The following is a 20,089-nucleotide window of genomic DNA, read 5'->3' on the forward strand; positions in this document are numbered from 1 at the left end:
CGTTCACTGCCAATGTAAGAGAAGATTATGTTTATCATGTCATAAGTCTACATTTTAGTGAAGTACAGAAAAAGAAAACGTATGTTGCTTCTTTTAACCTATGGACTTCTGCACAGAAAATTTAATTCTCTTGGTATGTCAAAAAACAGCAAAAGTTTCATTTGTTCAGATTATTACATTTGATTTACACTCAGTTAACCATCTACAAGCACCATATTGCATTATGTATATTAATATTTGTTATTCTTTTTCCAGCTCTAATACATTCATCCTTAATGGTGTGTGTGATTTGCTTTCTTCTTCAAACAACGAACAGCCTGGTGACACCATTGTGCCATCATTTCCCTTACCAATTCACTTTTCAACAAATGAGCCTGTGATATTCCCCACGGCTGAGACATATATCTGCACTGGCTTTTCGCTGCATTTATCTTCATGCAACTTTAATAAGGGAGGCAAACGGTGCCATGTACACATTGATATGACTATCATTAGCCGATGGCCATGTCAGAGCAAAAGGAGACAGGAAAATCTATAAAATAATGACCTCTTTTTTTACTGTAATTTTCCAGGGTTGAATTAGGACAGCTACGTTCTGTTTCTTAAGCTTCTTCTGTGACAAATTTCGATGAAAAATTGATTTTGCCCACTTCAAAAAGAGACATATGAATGGACAGTGTCATATCTCCAGACAATAAAACCCTTTGATTAAATCCTATTATTGAGGCAAAGAGAGTCATGGAGGCACCATTTATTTCTCGACTTTAAAAATTGTATTGTCTGTTTTTAGCAATTATTATCATGAAAGTGATCTTGCATGACTTTTAAGAAATGTCAAACATTACTTGTCACATTCATCGTTAATGGGACAATTTTAACTTTCACTGAGGTGAGAAAAGCCAAAAGTGCTTTGTAAATGTTTTCCTCTCTTAGCATCTGGGTCCTTTATAATGCTATTTTTCCATACTTTGTGTTTGATGAGAGTGTGAAAAAGCTTTTGTGACAAACACTTTCAGAGAGATGAAAAGCTCAGAATGAGACATTGCTACAATGTAACAATGTGGAATTGGGTGGAATTCATGAAATAAATAACTTTCTACCACGTGACAGCCCACGTTTTGTACACAAATCAGGCAAAACAGGCAGGTCGGACCAAAAACACTAGTCTTCTCTTCATCTTGGCAGCTGTTAGTGGGTTGCCAGTAAATTAACATTTGTTTTAAAACCTCAGTGTAAGCAAGTTTGACAAGGGCTTAAACTGTGATGGCTGGACAACTGGGTCAAAGCACCTCCTGTTCCCCGGCTGGACTGGGTTACTGTCGGACAAAAGTGGTCCAAAAAATGAGCAGAGGTGAACTGGCAACAGAGTCATTGATGCACATGGGGACCAAAGGTTGGCCCCAGGTGGGACAATAGATGAGTAACTGTAGCTCAAATTAAAGAAGATAATGATGGTTCTGACAGAAAGAGGGCAGAATAAACAGTTCATCCCAGGATAGCACACATAGTGCTGCAAACCAGTCAAGGTGAAAATGGCATTCCTTGATGGACTTGCCCTTTTTCAGGGGGATAATGTGGCCTGCCACAAAGCAATAATGGTTCAGGAATGAAATATTTTCCCTACGTGAATCCAGATGAGCATCTACAGAGTATACTGAACAAAATAAATCAATCCATTGAGGCCACACCTAGCAACCCAGAAAACTTGAAGCAACCATGCCCAACTTCAGTCATCAGTACTTATTACACTGCAATTTTTGGATGCAACCCATCTCCAGCACACCTGAATCAAATGGAAAGCTTGTTAACAGGCCTTTGGTGGTTTAGAGAAGGGATGAATCTAAAGGCTTCAGGCTAGTAGCTCCCAAAGACTGGGGAATAATACATGAGGATCTGCTGCTAACTATTTGGTGCCAAATCCCACAACATGCGGGTCAGAACTGTATTGGCACCAAAAACACACTGTCAGGCAGTGGTTCATGATATTATACCTAATTAATGTATTTATTGTATTATATTAAAGATTTTATTCCTACAAACGTTAAGGTAGGAGTAATTGTTCCTTTTGCTGCTTAGCAGTGTCTTAAAAGCAAATAACTGGTTCCATTTTGAGGATGACAAATCTTTTGATGTTAGACATACTATACTTTTCACCCTCTCTTGAAGTAAATACTTAGTGTGTGAGTGAACGGTTTACAGACGTATTGCATTATATTGAGAATTTGATCCTTTGATGTTAACAGAAAGGACTACATTGTAACTACATATGTGATTTTCTGTTCAAAACGCATTTTTCTTGCATCATTGGAGATTTCCCTCCTGAGAAGTGGAGTCTGTTTGGATAGGTCTACTGGCCTTGTGAAGCTGAGGCAGAACCATTTGCTCTTAGAATTCACACGAAGCTCTGGGAACAGACATCCCTGCTTACAAGAGTTCAGCTAAACACAAAAACAAATAGACAAACCACTGCTGAGGCAATGTGTGCTCTCATTCATAACTGTTACGATAGATAGAGGTTGGCAACTGTACACAAAAGTCAAAGTGGTGCTGAAAGTTTTTACAAATCTAACTTCATTTAAAATCAACAAAACATATATTTACATATATTTTGACAAAAATGTGGTAGATCACTTTTAATGAGAATGGAGAACTCCAGTCCTCCAGGTCTTATAACGAAACAAAAATGTTTAGCAAAGTGGCAACAGTGAAATGACTTTAAAATACTCCTAATGTGAGGCCTTAATGAGCTGCATTATGCTCAATAACTCATATGTGCTTTGGTTGTCTGGCAACAGAAACAGTTCATGCATAAATCTTCTAAAACAGGTTATAGCTGGGAACAAAGAAAATGAAGCAGATGGTAACCTCTGGTACAACAACAACTGCAGCTACTCTTAAATTGTGCATACATGTCCTGCTGTTGAGGGAACATTGTCTCAACAGAAATAATTAAACCTTACTCTTTCAGAGATGCTGGAAGTACTAAAGAAATAAAACTATTGCTTTTTTTATTGAGTTGTTTTTGTCAGGCTTGTTTTGGTAAGAAAATGGGGTTAAACAGCGGCAATCAGTCATACAGTTAGGGAGTCACATATCTCTAGGTGGGTGATTCTCACGAACCCAGTCATTTGAATGTCTAAGAAGATTTTAAAGTCATACTCATGAAAATTAAAAATAATTCACTTTTATTTGAACAATCATCATTTCTAATATTTGGCACAGTTAATTGTTAGTTACCAAAATATTTTTTTAAATGTTTTTTAACTAATTTTAGAGTCAGAAATTCATTACCGTAATGCGTCCACAGTAAAAAAAAATGCTTTCACCTCAATTTATCATTGTAATTATTCAAGCTGGTTTATAAAAAAAAATGCTACCAACTTGTGTAAAATAATGTAAACTAGCTCAATATTGTGATATCTAATGATTTCCTATTAAATAATAAAATATATTTTAATAAAAGTGAGTGTCCAGAGGTGCAAAACTCATTACCGTAGCACCTTGTTCGAAGTCCTGTTAAATTTATAGAATTTTTTAAAATTGAGTTATTTTGACCCATAATGTACCACAAAGAAGAGAAGACAAAATATGGCTAAAAAATAAGATTGTTTGACATATTTTGATTATGATAATTGTTATGTTTCTCCTTGCATACGCCTATTCGCACACCACAGCCGATCATTACCGTAATGTGCATTACCTCATGTGCTTAAAAAGTAAATGATTAGATATTTTTCTGTAGAGAAGATATCAGGGAATTTGTATAGTAGGTGAAAAAATTTTAGCTGACTCACCATGGCATGCTACCATTTTAAGCTATCTCATGCGAATTTCACTCATTACCGTAATGCACAACTTTCATTACCGCGCAATTTTAGACCTGTTGCGGTAATGAAAAACAAGATTACGGTGATGAACAGTGTCTTTTTGAAATGAAAAAATAGATAAATACATAGTGCATTTAAACTTTAATGCTCCTTCTTATTGTTTTTTTTTACACAATTACAGCAGTTTTTTATTTACTTCCTACTTATGAAAAATGGTTATACTATTTTATGGCAACAAATATTAATTACCTAATGTGAAGGGCAAAACGAAGTAGTGCTGGATATCAATTAAAATTTCCAAAAATGCTTAGATTCAGAGGGACCCATTTCAACTCATGATCCAATTTGATGGTTTTTCGATTCAGTTAAGGATATTCCGCTATCAAAATTTTACTTGGAAGGTGAATGAGTGAAAGAAGATGTATACTGGGGGCAGTTCTCCTGGACTGGCAGCCCGGGGGGGTGGTCCACCTACAGAGTATGCTCCAACTACAGAGGGTTCTTAGGCCTCCCTGGTAATGTCTATTCTGTGGTTCTGGATTATCTGGATTAGTCGAATCTAAGCTTCAGGAAGAGCAGTGTGGGTTGTGTCTTGGTCGTGGAACACTAGACCAGCTCTACACCCTCGGCAGGTCCTGGAGGGTCCGTGGAAGTTCGCCCAATCAATCTACATGCGTATTGTGAACTTGGAAAAGGTGTTCGACCGTGTCCTTCAGGGAGCCCTGTAGGGGCTGACAGTAAGTCGGGCTGGTTTCCGGTGAGAGTTGGACTCCGCCAAGGCTGCCCTTTGTCATCGATTCTGTTCATTACTTTCATGGACAGAATTTCTAAACGCAGCCAAGATGTGGACAGGGTCCGTTTTGGTGGCCTTCGCATCTCTGCTTTTTGCAGATGATGTGGTCCTGTTGGCTTCATCAGGTCATGATCTACAGGTTTAGTTCCCAGTATATCTGTAGTCATGGATGGGAAAATGGAGTGAGAAATTGACAGGTGGATTGGTGCAGCGTCCACAGTGAAGCATATACTGCTTTTCATTGTAAGCAGTAATGGCTTTCCATTATGGTTCAGCAATATGCAACATTTTCTCAGTTGCACTGGTCTGCCCTGGTGAAGAGAGAGCTGAGTCAAAAGACAAAGCTCTCAATTTACTGGCCAATCTACAACCATTACCTCATTTATGGGCATGAGATTTGGGTCATCACCAAAAGAACAAGATCACAGCTACAAGAGGCCAAAATGTTTTTTCTCTGGGCTCTCCTGTAGAGACAAGGTGAGGAGCTTGGTCATCTGGGAGGGACTCAGAGTAGAGCCACTGCTCCTCCACATTGAGAGGAGCCAGTTGAGGTGGCTTGGGCATCTGGTGAGGATGCCCGAGCCACCTCAATAAATAAATCACCCTTACATAAAAATAAATGAATAAAAATAAAAAAAAAAAACCCAGTGAAGGACATAGCCTATTATCCAGGTCTGTGTAATATCGATTTTTGCGATATATATCAATATTTTCTTTCCTAGAAAAAAATCGATATAGTAATGCAAGTATTGTAACATCCAACTGTCATCTTGTTCACTCACTGCTTGCTTCGCCAGGAGAGTGATTAGGTCATCAGGCTTAGAGTGATTCCTTCAGATGTTAAGTGTCAAGGTTAAAAAGGTATCAAACTATTCAGAGCAGGGTACTTGGTGCACTTTATTTACTTCACAAATGCATGTAAGCTACAGTTTGTACTGTTTCAATTAAAAGAAACATGTTTTCTCACCACTTCTTTGATTCATTTTGTCCAGCTGTTGACTTTAAGTCTGTGTCCATGTCCAACTAGAGCCAGGTGTTGTGTAGTTGGTGCTTTTAATCAGTTTTCAGTTAAATTAATTCAATCCAACTCTAAGTCACAAAATGTCACCAAAATCACTCTGTCCCTCTAAAATCTTTCAGAAAATTGCAAAAGTGTATTGAATTGTATTGTTTGCTGAATATCGCAATATATATGGTATCGTGAGCAGAATATCGTGTATTGTATTGTATCGTGAGATTATTGAATCACTACAGCCCCACTATTCCTGAGGATTGATGAATTCGTCCAATTGCCCAACCTTACATTCCAAGCAATAAGCAGAGATGAAAAAAAGTCAGTTGTGGGTTTGTTTCCATGGCTCAACGTTGGTAAAATGTTTAATTTGCAGATGTATGTTTTGTTACATGCCATTTTATTATTTATGTGTAGTTAAATGTTAGTGTAATTATAAAGTGTTCATTACCGAAACATTCTTATTCATTACCGACATACGTTTTTTCATTACCGCTATGCTCATTTTATGATAATTTATTTAGATTAGATAAAAGAATTACATGAACTTTTTAATTCCTCAATGAAATGGTCAGACTCTTTTATATTATGGTTGTGTTGTTTTTTCAATTTAATGATTTAACACAAAATTAGAACAAAAATAGATTTTAAAATTGTATTCATGTTACGGTAATGAAATAATTGTTTACATTAAAATAATAAATTTTGTTATTAATGACTATTCTTTGTTGGTACCTTCTCCTTTGTGGACACTGAAGTCCATGGTGTCCAAAAAAAGTGGAAAAATGTTTTTGTGGTTTCATATTTCTTTATCAAAATTGTGTTACGGTAATGAATTTATTTCTTCAAAGTCAGACTAAAATGTCTAAAAATACCTTTAAAAATATGCATAGAGGTTATAATTTTACATTGAAAGATAAAATGAGATTCTATTTTATAAAGAAGGTGTGTTTTTGTGTGCATACAATGCATTTTTATTTTTGTTGTAAGTTGTACCATGTTCGTGAGAATCACCCAGGTGGCAAGAGAGAAGATGGAAAAAGACTTAAGTGCCAGAATAAGGACACTCCATATTGAGATCACTTTGCTAGAGTCAGCAGCAATGTGAATAGGCAAATAAAAGTACTTGCTTATAAAATGGTAAATGGACTGTTTCCAGTAAAACTGACCACTTAAAGGCTTTATACTACATTATTTGCTGTATGAGTGAAACCTCTGATTCAAAGATTTCTCGAATATGCATAAACAAGTCTAAGCAACACTCTGGTTTACTGAAGGAATTACATTATAACATGGTATAAAGTTGAAAAATGTTGATTTAACCAAATGAACTGAATAACTGATTTTGATTTGGAGTCATTTGAATCTTTTGAGAAAGCTGTTGTGAACTGGCATCATCTGAAATGAATTTAGGTTTAAGAGAAAGCTGGGCTCACAAATGAAATCTACTGGCTCAGAAAAATACAGGTTAGGAACACCAATTCACTACGTTCATGTTCTTTCAAAATTTGTGGTTAAGGCTAGTTTATTCCTGGGTAGTTTGTGTCAGAGCCTGAAAACAGGTTTGGCTCCAGCAAATGGCTTTGTCTGGAGGCGAGTTCCAAATTACCACTTGTCTTTGGCCAAATGTGGATAAATTGGGCTCACCGCACCTATTCTCTGTCAAATGAATCACAGCTTCCTACTCCAAAAAAATTGTTTTTATCTAGGAAACGAGATTGAAATAAAGTGCAACTATGGAACCTATTTAAAAAAATTGTTGGGAAATAAAGGTCTTAAAAATTTCACAGAGTTGAAATTGACCTCCCACTGGCAAGTAAGCAAAAAGTGTGGTCATTAAAAAAGGTGTTGCAGCACAATGTAGCAAGTACCAGATAAAAAGCTTTAACAACAAAAAAGCAGCCCTGTTTTACACGACAAAATCACTTCCTTCATCACGCAAGCTTTTTACTTGTGAAGAAAAAACATAAAAACAGACCATCATGTCTGCTTTAGCTGCAAAATACATCACAAAGTACACAAACCAACTTCAAAGTCAACAGCACTGAGACCTTGTAGCAGACAATGGCTTGGACGTCCTTGCAAACTTAATGATTCACAGGTCTGGATTTTAATGAGGGGCTTGTTCTCTGGCTCTGCTGTCGATGACAGTGCCAGGGCTCGTGCAGGGGTTGCAGCATTAATGGCACCACAAGAGTCATTAAAAGAAGGCAAGAACACACAGGAGGTTATAATTCCCCTTACTGCGTACAGGCTGAGTTCACTGGAGTGACTCTCCGGTGGGAAACGCAAAGACACATCGTTAAGATAGAGAGTCTCTGGAGGACAAAAGACTATGATGCTTCATGAGCATGTTTTTCTTGGCTGGGCTCAGGGGAGTGATCTACAAAGAGTTTGTTCGACTGAGAACGCCAGGGAAGCAGTTAAAAACAAAAGCCCGACATTTCAAGAAGAACCTACTTTCATAGAGACAGTGTAATCACTTATGTTCAGCCAAGGCTACATACTTTATTCTTGGTTTATTGCAAAGTATTCAATATAAACATGCTGTACTCTGATTAATTAAAATGTAACTCGGATGTTTGTTTAAAAGAAAAGACTTAAATTCCTCTTTTTAGCTGTTGAGCATAGGTAAAATATAGTCTATATATGCAGTCAGAGTCTAGAAGTGAATATGAGAGAGAATCTAAGGAAGCAGAAGTTTAGAGTGACATCAAGGAGTCTTTCTGCCTCAAGGACTTTATCATCCTCAGAAAAAAAAATCACCCAAATACCAGTGGAATTATGACAAAATGCTGGTCAGCCATTGAATGAGAGCTCTGACGACTTTAAAATATTTGACTTAAAATCTTATATTTCACTATTCATGGTAAAAAAAAAAAAAAAACATCTAGCTTGATTCAATTTAAAGCAAATGTGTAGTTTTGTGTGAAAATAGGAAAGCAGCTTCATATAATTTATTTGAAATGAATAAAAGATTAAGGTTTTTTACTTGTATGGAAGACCATGTACTCATCAATGCAAAATGTCAAACTGATTTTCCATCTCCATGATGATTTGAAATAAGATTTTTCTTCCCTCTTCGCTCAGAAAGGGTTAATCATCTCTGTCTGTCTGTCTGCCTGATCATATTACTGCAACTGCCAGTCCTTTGATTTCCTTACACAGCTCAATTCATTTTCTTCCCTAAGCTGGAGTCATATTGATCTGGACTTCAAACACAAGATTTTACAAAGTGGCTTATTATATAGGCCCAAGATCACGTTTAAAGATCATCCGACAGGTGGCATGTTTATTGTTATTAGAAAAAAAAAAGTAAATTCAACTGGAAAAACATATATATTTTGACTTTGCTTATTTCATGCAAACAAGCTTCCACATTCATGGATTAAAGAGGAAATTGTTATTTTGACCAAACAGAGTGATGATTTTAATTTCTGCAGTTGATATGATATTTTAGTTTGGATGGTTTGTGACTTGGAATTCCAAAAATGTTAAAGTGGTTTGAATGAAATCAAAAATTACCTAATATGTTTTCGGCATAAAGAAAGCCTCAGATAACTGAAGAAGGCAACAAATCTACAGGCTCAAGAGACAAAAAAGGTCTCTTTATATGGAAACTCATGCATGGTTTGATTCTCCATATTACTGACTCTTGGTTAGACATAGTGCAGCTTAGAAGAGGGACCTGGCTTGTTGAAACCATTTACAAGGGAAGACACAGTGAAGTGATTCTTGAGGATCTATAGATGCACCAAGTTGTTTCTCAGTGGCTAAAAAAGTTTTGAACTATTTCTAATTTGATTCTCAAATGGAGTTGGAGATCAATTCAAGCACCTTATGGCCAATTTTAATTTAGTATATTTACCTAATTAAAACTGTACACTGTAGATACTTTGAACCTGTAAATGATAAACTTGAAGATGCTTCTGTATGTATACATTTAACCATACTCCAGTTGGAATGAAGGAGTTATATTCTATATACACTTCATACAGATATGATGCAATATATAGAAACAAAAGCGAATGAATGATCCGCTGCAACATAAGTATATAATGCAATGCAAAAAAACAATAAATAATAAATCTAGAGACAGTGGTAAAATATATTTATTAGGAGCCGGCTGATTTTCGATATGTATGCTCTGCCTGGTAATTTATTATGTAGAATGCAGTGAGAGGAGCTGCTTTTTTTTTTTTTTTTTTTTTAATCTTAGCTCTAGTCGCCTTTGCTCCACAGTGGTTCCAGGCTAAAAAAATATATAAAATATTCACTATCATATGCATATTGCCCTTTGCAGATCGGTCAGGCTTTTTGTGCACCACTTAATATTCAATCAGATCTGATCCTGTTTAAGTTACCATGCTGTGCAGGAGGAAAATGGGGGTCAGATCCTTTCCCCAGTGCTAATGAGAAACTTCAGTCAACACATGGCTGTCATTTTTTATCCTGTCTTCCTCAGCAGATAAGTGTCACCGTGAGGGTCTGGACGATAAGGCCTGTCCATTTCCATGTTAAAAAAATTAAAATCATCCAGCTGGGACCAAAGCCGATAGTGATTCAGCTTCTTTCCATACGGGTGTCACTTCTAAAGCAATCAGTCAATGACTCCAAGATTGAACTTGCTCGGGGGACTAATCGTCCGTCTCTTAAATTAATACGAGGCAGAATTACTTCATTGATCAAGACATGCCCTCTGCATGTCTGCTGATGATATGTTGTCTCATTAAGTCATGAATATGGTAAATATCGACAACATTTTATAGCTTCTCTGAATGAACAGCAATACGTCTTGTTCTCCATGGTGGCTGCAAAAGTATTCACCATATTTATAATTTTTCACATTTCCATCACATTACAACCACAAATTAAGAGTTAGTTTGAGGGGGATTTCATGTGATAGACCAACACTAAGTAGAGCAAAATTGCAAAGCAGAAATAGAAAAATTGTTTTCCAGAATATTTACCAAACAGAGTAGTGTTCTTATGTTCATCCCTCTTTACTATATAGCAAAATAGATTTTGGTAAAAAAAAATTAGATATGGATGTAACTTATCTAAAGGAGTCTACCGTTATGCAATATATCCTCAAAATTATCACAGTCCTGTGAGAGCATCAAGAGGAATGCAGTGTGAGGGTGGATCTCGTCAATTAATGCCCGTCAACCGACTTCCCGTCTCGGCATTTCAGGGATGCTATATGAAGCCGTTCTCCTCTACAAAAAGATATCTTAAGATGATATCCAATCAAAACAGCATCATAACAGAGAACCAACATTAATTAAATACTAGTCTATATTTCTATGACCTTCAACCATTTGAATTATTTGTATGGATGTGTGGGCAGACCATATTATTGATGTATGCCTGCTGATGTGTAATGTCCTTTTGTTTTGTTGGAAAATAATATCAATCATGAAGAACAGGAACACAGCAGACAAGTCAAGTCTAAAGTTGTGGAAAGGTTTAAAGAAGGCTTAAGTCATAAAACAATATCTCAACTTTTCTACCTATAAATCCCACAAAACACTTGCCTTCAGCAAATGCTACATTTGACAGATCATCCACGCTGTAGAGAAATCATCATGTTGAGGGGAAGTTTTCCTTCAGCGTGGACAGGGAAGCTGGACAGAGGAGTTACGTAGAGCAATCTTGGGGAAAGTCTGTCCGGGACAAAAGACGACTAGAGGCTGCAGGATAAGTTAAACTTCCAGAAGAACATTGAGAATAAATCTGTAGCATTTTCTCCTGTTCGAATGACCTCGTCATATTCCACACCTAAATTAAATTGAAAATTAAGACCTGCTGACAGACGCTCTATCCAATTTCACTAAGTTTGAGATATTTTGCAAAAATGGGTAAAAATAAAATTCTCTTAAATGTGCTAAACTAGTAGACATCTTCCCAAAAGAATTTACAACTGGAACACTTCTTAATTTTAATCTATATGTAAAAAAAAATTTCAAAACTTTTTTATTTTCTTCCACTTCTAGAAGTTTTTTTTGGTCTATCAGTTAAAATCCCCCAAACAGCATATTGAAGTTTGTGGTTGTCAGTAAACTTAAGATTCAAGGGGCTGGAATACTTTTCCAAGACATTATAGTTTTACAAATAAAGCCATTTCATACCAGAATATCTTAAACCATAAAACAAACATCAAATAAGTATCTTGAAATGAAAAGCAAATTTGTCTAAAGTAGCATTCCTCTAATATTACAATCCACATTCTTCTGTCTTAAATACACAACTTTGTAGAAAACTGAAGGGATTTTTGTCATCTAAAAGATCAAAAAAGTATGAATTCAACCAATTAAATTTACTCTTGTATTAAGGCTGTACCTTAGTGAAAAGAGATCACAAAATATTAGTGAGTGATAATATGCTACTGTGGCTTTTGTTTAGCCAACATATAGGAAATATGGATAGAAATGTGGCAGTCAGCAGAGCATTAGAGGAGAGGGTCATCCATCTGGGGCTGACAGTTCATTTAAAAACAGCCTGTGGTTGTAAAACTCAATCAGTTTAAAGCTACTTTAACACACACTGGTCCTTTTGCAGCTGTCACAAAAAGTATCAGTTCATAGGAAGTACCTCAGTTCCCGAAGACAAAAACCAACATGACATTGTAACATTACAATGTCTTTAGTTTGTTGGCTCATTAAAAGGGTTCTACTGAAATCAATGAAATAATGTCATTCGGATCAGGTATGCTGGACAAAGAATACTGTATATTCAGAGCAACCAGAGCAGGACCGAGGCTGTCAAACAACGGTGCTTCATAATTTATAACCCAGTCACTACAATACCGTTATGCTGTGTTAACGCTGTGTGCTGCTGAGGGCCAGGAGGTGTGTAGCTGCCAGTCAATCTAATTATAAGGAAGTAAAAACTCTTATTTCAAATGAATGTGTGATAATATATATATATATATATATACACATATATACACACACACACACACACACAAGTTTTCTTGTTTTTTTATCTGTGCATGTCTACACGACAGAGGCTCTGACATTTGGTAGAGGTAGGCATACAGTCATTTAAAATGCACTTTAAATTAAGAATATCCCAGTCACCATGTTTGTGAATGGTCATATCAGAGTAGACCACTGTACTCAACTCCCAGTACCTGCTGTCACCTTATTCTAAGTTTAATATTATGTCCGCCACAAAAGACGGGAACAAAATTGGAGAGTGGAATGTGCCAACTGGTGTTGTCAACACTAGCTTGGACACACTGTAAAACCAGAAAATGAGAGAAGTGTAGTTGATACTTGCAAGCTTCTGCACAGTTATTGAGGCAGCAGTGAAAGTATGACATTTAATGTCACCAATTAAATTTAATATTCTCTCTGCTGAATAAGAGTTCACTCTACCTGAAAGAGAGAATGGTAAAACAACACACTTTAAAGGTGAATCTAATGGGGAAACAATATGAAGGGATAGGACTATGGCAAAAAAGGAATGTGTCCAACTTGTTAACTTTGGTGCAATATTTAAGGTGCATTCACACCAGTTCTGTTTAGTTCACTTTAATCCAACTCTAGTTTGTGTCCAAGAAAGTCCGGTTCGTTTAGGGAGGTGTTATTGTCCAATCAAACTTTGATGCGGAACAAAAAAGCAAACTTTGGTCCGATCACAAACCAAGGTCTCAGTTCGATTGAAGTGAACTCTGGTGTGGTTTGAACGCATCTGAATCTGAATGCCAAGAAGACCGGAGACAGACTCCAAAGGCAAAGATCAGAGACCACTGAGATTTGACACAGTGCAGTATGAAAGAGAACCGTAGTATCTGAAAATGTAACAAATGTTGCTATTTTGGACCTCAATCAAACCAAGTTTACTGGACTATCGGATGTGTAGCAGTCCCTGCCAGCCACAGACAGGAGATTTCAGTTCCTTGGTATGAAACGCACTGTTTTGGGTTCTTTAGAGATTGTTAATATGGATTGTAAAATGAGGATGCTGAGTAAAAATGTTTTACTATGACAAGGCTTCTAGTTGGACCATGGAGTGAAAAACCAAACTTTACATGTACATGTCCTGGATTAAGAAGAAAGTTTGAAATTGTGACACCGAAAAATAAAATAAAATTAAGAATAGCCAGAGAAAAGTTTGGTTGTAGTTCTAAACACATTGTCCTTTTACTTCTTTCTCTCCCGTTTTGCTACAGCATCCACTATAATTAATATGGATATGGCCAACTATGCAATTTAAGTTGTGTCATGATGCAGTGATTTTTACAACAGGAAAGAGCTACTTCTAATGTCAAGAATATTTAACTCTTTAAGGAGTTACAGCTTGTGCACAACAGTTGACTTTATGTATTGCTTTAGATTATCAATCCATCGCTTTGGTGGAAAATTACTATTATAATCATTATAATCATGATTCATCTTCAGCTTTAAACGCAGCACTACCTGAACAACTTTACTAAAGGATCTTTTTTAGACAAACCAGTTGCATTGGAAAGTGATATCCTGAAAAAACTACTTTCCTCAATATTACTGTGAAATACTTCATGGTCAGCAACCGATTCTAGGGAGTATTTACCGTGTGACCAGAACAGAGAGGACCCAGGTTTTTGCAGGGGTAAGGGGCCACAGCTGCCCATAAATAGCTAAAATCTACAAATACTTGAGACTCCTTCTAAAAACGCTTAAAGCTGCCTAACAGTAAATGTACCTCAAAATGCACTAATCCACACAGCAGAAACCGCCTTAGGACTACTGCAGAAGATGAGATCTGCATTCTTCCTTTTCTCCACTCTAAGTGGTTCAGCCAATCAGCACCAAGGAAAATGAATGGCCTTTATTTCACTTAGTAATTTTATTGTATAGGCTCTATTACTGTTGCTCAATTATTAATTCCTTTTGACTTACATAGGTCCTTTTGTAGATAAAACTTTTAGCAGCTGTGTGATTTTGAGAAAATCTTTGTTCCCCTGTGTAAAGCTTTAAGCTTTTAGAAAAATATGGTAATCGTAGATTTATTTATTTTTACACTTTTAAACTTGAAGCCTACAGCAGACATTTCAAATCAACCAGAGGGGGATAAAACTGTTCTCTCCCTTGAGTGCTCCTCCATTGAATAATTGATTACATATCAGTCACAGCGAAAAGAAAACCTGGCGAGACTGAGCAAGGAATGAAATGGAGAAAAAAAGAAGTTGTGTATCTTTTAGTCCTCCTTTGGCTCCCGTTGATCTAATATTGATTGCCTGACATTGGTCAAATATCCCATTCTGCATCTTGAATACCGGGTGTAGAAAAGGAGGGAAGAGGCAGTCTGACAGGACAAGGTGCAGGAGAAAGGCTGATTACAACCATCACTCACCAGGGTATCATTGATCTCCAAGCCTTTTTCTGTGATTGAGATGACTCACCGGCTCCGATTGTTAACACTAGCTTTACTTGCATTGGATTTTTTTTTACACCCATAATGTATGCCATCTCATGTGGCACTTCTAGATCGTTTATTGTGGTGAGAATTTATTATTTTCTAAATTGTACTGACAGCTTTTATGTCTAAACAAATGATTTTTTGCAAATGTTTTTTTAGCTTGATGTGTTGCTTTGTTGTGGCAACCACTGAAGGTTTCATGTGAGACAATATATAGATCTAAGAGAGCCCCTCTCCCTATATTCTATGAATTTACTTTTCAAAGTTAACAAGTAAACAGGAAAACTGAAAAAGACTTGCTACATTATGCATTTGCTCTCTGTGAGTGTTTTGTTGCTTTTCTCTTTGCCCAGAATGGAACAGCAATGTCAGGAGCTCTTATTTCAATGATGTCTTGGATCACAAGAATGGAGAAGAGCCTCATTTCATGGGACTTGGAATAATTGCAGTGTTTATACACAAACCGTGGTGTAGCACAGTCAGGCATCTCTAGGGAAATATGAACAATGTAGAACCATGGTCTTGCCCCTACTTTTAAACAGAGGTGTGCATTTCAAACAGAGCTGCTATTTTCAGATTGTGTGCTTTATTCTCAATGTTGCAACATCTACGCTGTGTTAAAGGAGTGTTGTTTTGCCAGTAAATCACAGTCTGGGTACTGCCGTGTCCTCTTTGTTGCTGATACGCCAAACAAGTTCTGCAAGTGTTGATGTGCTTTTACTGTGATTACCAAAGATGCAATAAAACTCACGAGAAGATGACAGTTTTCTTTGACAATATTCTCAGTAAGAAAGTGCTTTAAATGTGAATGCAAAATCAGCACTGTGTTGCTTTAAAATATGTAAATCAAACCTAATCAAACAGAATGTGCCAGTGGTACATAAGACGCTCTATCATATACCTGGTAAAACTTGTCTTGCTGTTATATGTAGAGGGTCAGCTTTGCTTTGGCTAGCTAAGTTGAAATAAAGCAAAGTATCCTAATAATGCCACTGTAAATGTAGATCTTATTTTATAAACCTATAATCCCTACTAGGTTACTATGTTAAAGGAATTAAGGAGTCTGTCTCCTGAAGCTACATGTTTTGCTTGAACTGTTCAGTAACGACACCAGTGCAGATCTAGTTGGACCATGATGCACAGAGAAATATTTGCCCTCCACACAGATTGTAATTTTCATCTAAACGTAATTTTGTAAATGACAAATACAGTTTACACAAGGAGTAAGGACTGTAATCATCAATATCTACTCAAGTTTTCTACAGCAAATAATACATAGCGCAGACCTCCATGGACATTTCTGGCTGTAGGTGGGTGGGGTTGACCTTAAACTTGTCTAGGGCATCAAAATGGCCAGAACAGGCTCTGAATTGCTACATTGATCCACAACTTTCCTCACATTATAGTGATTCTGGTCTGTGGTTCAGTACCTGATTCTAGGGAGTATTTATTATTTAACATGTATTCATGGGACCACAAGGGCCACAGCTGCCCATAAATACCTAAAATCCAGAAATATTTGAGATGGGTATAGATGCCCCTTTTAATGGTTCAAGCACTAAATATACCTTAATATGCACCAATATGCAAAGTGTAAACCGTCTTAGTATTACCACAGAATCTAACATCTACAGTCTTCCTTAACTCTTCAGGGTAAATGATTGATTGATTTGAAGCAGCCAAATGATTGATTGGCTGCTTAGCAGACGCCAGCCAATGACTAATTAGCATTGTGCCTAGTATTCCAATTTCACAACCTGCATTTTCTGCCGAGCATTTTAGATATGCTCTACAAATAAATTCATTAGTAGGAAAATTTTACTTTCCACAGAAAATTCTATGAACAGTGACTCACAAATAGGCAAGGGTCCAATGCAATAAAAATAAAATAAATAAAAAACAACAACACAAAAACACTTCAAATGTATTGTCTTTTTCTCACCATAAACTCAAAAACTGTAGATCCCTAATTTTACAGAGCCAATTTCAATGGCCTTACAATAAAAGCTCAACTAAACGATCCATCACCAAAGGAAGGTCACACAGTCACTTACCTTTGTAGAAGCACTCCTCGCTGTGCATGATGGTAATCCTGTGTCCTCGGAGACAGGAGGCCCGGTGGAGCTCGCAGTGGTTCTGGTACAACTTTCCATCTGAACCACACACTGGATTGTAGTGTGGTTTGCAATGATCCAAACACCTGCACTCCCCTTGGTCAGTCTCATGGTTGATCACACAATGGCGTCCCAAGCCACAGTATTTATGCTCACATGGACCTGGATAGCTGCTGTGTCCCATAAAACCTAGAGAGAACACACAACGGGAGAAAATGAATCCATTTATGTTTGATGTATTTATGCATCTGCTAGAATAGATGAAAAACCCTGGATTTAAATCCAGCTTCTATTTTCAGATGAATGTAATTTTTAAAATTCACAGGCTGCTTGACAAAAAAGCACTAGGAAGGTTTATTTCTCACCAGACCACCAGTAAGTCACATGCATAAATAATGCAAAAAAATTCAATCTAAACCATCCACTAAAGGTACAAAAAAAATATTTGGAGATACAAAGGCAACACTGAAATGATTTGTGTTTAACAAACTTGAATTTAACATTCAATTGCAGAGAAAACAACCTTTGTGTGATAATGATTTTTGCTACAGTAGCTCAGATTGTTCTTTTTATGAAGATTTTGGTGGTTTAATGACTATTTCAAAGACTTTTACTGGTGAGTCAAAATGGAATAATACATTTTATTTGAACACACGCCAAAAAAGAAAGATAAAGAAACCCCATACAACGGTGATAAATTCTGTCTTCAATTTTCCAGACATGGCCTTGCACCTAAAAGCTCCATTTCTGATGTATTCAAAGCTTTTTATTTCATAAAAAGTGCCAGGCAGTCAAATAAATACAGATGCAACCCATTTTCACCTCTTCATGGACAATTAAAAAGAAGATAAAGCCCTTTCAAAATATCTCAAGGGTTGACATTTTCTATAACAATGTAGATATAAACACTTACTGGCTGGAATAAATCAGAATCCAAATCTTAAATAGTGGTTGACTGCCAGACAAACTTGAATTTAACATTCATTTGCAGAGAAAACAACCTTTGTGTGATAATGATTTTTGCTACAGTAGCTGGTACAGAGTTATTACATGCTTTAATAATTTTACCTATAATGCAGGAGTGGATGGACAATGTAAAAATACAGATAAAATCTTTGGTAAGGCAATATTTAATAACTGGAAAGTGAAAAATGTTAAATAGTTTGTTTTTGTTTTGTTTTTTTTATAATTGGAGACTACAAGAAAGGTAAGGTGGGAACCTGCCAGGTATGACAAACAAAATACATTTACTTACTAAAGGAAATGAGCCCCCCTCCAGCCCTGTCCATCACCCACCCCAAGATTTGAATTAAGATGTATAGGGTTGTGGAGTAATTCTATTAAAGATTTCATGGTTTTGTGAAATTGTGACAAAAAGAGGTGAAAAGCAACATAACTACATATTGAGAAACATCGGAGGAAAAAAATAGAAAATTGTGCAAAACGGTCCAATGACAGAATCCTATATTCTACAAGTAGCATAATAACATTTTAATATTTCTGTGCAGCAATTCAAGAGGCAATATCTATGAAGCTCTGCTGACTTTCTTCTAGTATAATGTTACGTTGGAACCAAAGCTTGTTTTGTAGCAACTTCAGAGTCAATGTGCATATCTGAGTCATCTTCCTGCTTCTGCTTCATGACACCTTAGACTGAAGTCTTATTTAAACAACAGGAACATGGACAACAGGAACATGCACCCATTTATGCAATCAAAGCTCTTCTGTGCATCATACAGGTGCTTAAAACAGGACATTGCCATAAAACAGTGCATAAGCTTCCCCTGCCAACGTGACTTACTCCTCACATGTTAATTTATGCCCTGTAATCTGCATTTGAATGAACACTTCAAACTGAATGACCTGAGTAGGAGTAATGTGTGCCAGGGAGAAACTAACATATCTGGAAACAAAGCGATCCTTTCAAAAACAGCGAGGACAGAAACCTTGAAGATTTTATTCAACTTAAAGGTAGAGGCATAGAAGGATAACAGAAAGATGAGCAGAGTTACAGCAAAGCAGGTGTGGTGATAAAGTTATCACTGTCTTTAAAATTACTTCATTTCTGGGGCAGTGAGGGTAATTTCTCTCATAAATATTCTATGAGGGGTTCTTTCCAGAAATGGTTTTATTCTGCTGTGGTCTGTGGACTTTTTGATCTGTATAAACACTAACAAGTCTTGACAGGCGTCAGTTTAGTTCACACACCGTAAACCAGCTTTTCACACTTAAGACAGTTCTTTTGACTATCCTTAAAGAGTCAAGAGATACATTGGAAACAGAAAAAGAAAATACTGTTAGGTTTTACTGTTACATGTTGATCAAAAGGTTATAAAGGAGGAAAAAATGGTGTTAGATTCAATGTGTGAATACTCATTAACAACTTATACATTACATTAATTGTATTCAAGCGGTTTTAAATACAGTTTTCAAATGTCGCTTTTCAGAAAACCTTATCCATCTAAACAGGCAAATACACATTAAGGTCCGTCCATATGTGTTAATGGAAACATTCAATAAAAAACAAAGAAGCTAGACGACTTTTAGATAAACCAGAATCTGTACCAGTCTCTGTCATTTTTTTATTTTTATCTATAAAAGAACAGGTCAGACACCACATACACAGTCTGAGAATACATGTTTGTGCATATTATGACTTTAAGTGTTTATTCTCCCACTGTGTCTAAGTTTAGAAACTTTGACATAAAATGTGTTTTATTACTCTGAACTGCATAGGGACGGCTCTACAAAATAGAATATCAACTTAAGGCTAAACTTCAAAACTAACAGATTTAAACTCAAGAGTTCATTTTTCCACAATGTTACTTGTTGGATGCTGCAAAAAGAGGAGAGTAGCATCCTGCTACGTTTTCCCGTGGACCATCATACGGCTAAGTACCCAAAATAACATCTAATTTATGTGATTGAAGATATT

At 36.5% G+C, this 20,089-nt stretch overlaps 1 protein-coding gene across 2 annotated transcripts in view; it reads right to left on the minus strand.

Moving 5' to 3' along the window:
• The window catches only part of fstl5 (follistatin-like 5), a 192,898-nt gene that overhangs the window by 112,273 nt on the left and 60,536 nt on the right, over positions 1 to 20,089 (minus strand). For both annotated transcript variants that reach the window (XM_088009371.1, XM_088009370.1), the window contains exon 4: positions 17,095 to 17,343. In XM_088009371.1, the coding sequence (XP_087865497.1) occupies positions 17,095 to 17,343 (249 nt within the window). The remainder of the gene's footprint in view (positions 1 to 17,094; positions 17,344 to 20,089) is intronic.

This window comes from Poecilia mexicana, unplaced genomic scaffold (assembly GCF_051168715.1).
Source record: "Poecilia mexicana isolate PSO_F unplaced genomic scaffold, ASM5116871v1 scaffold_10, whole genome shotgun sequence".
Classification (NCBI taxonomy): Eukaryota; Metazoa; Chordata; class Actinopteri; order Cyprinodontiformes; family Poeciliidae; genus Poecilia; species Poecilia mexicana.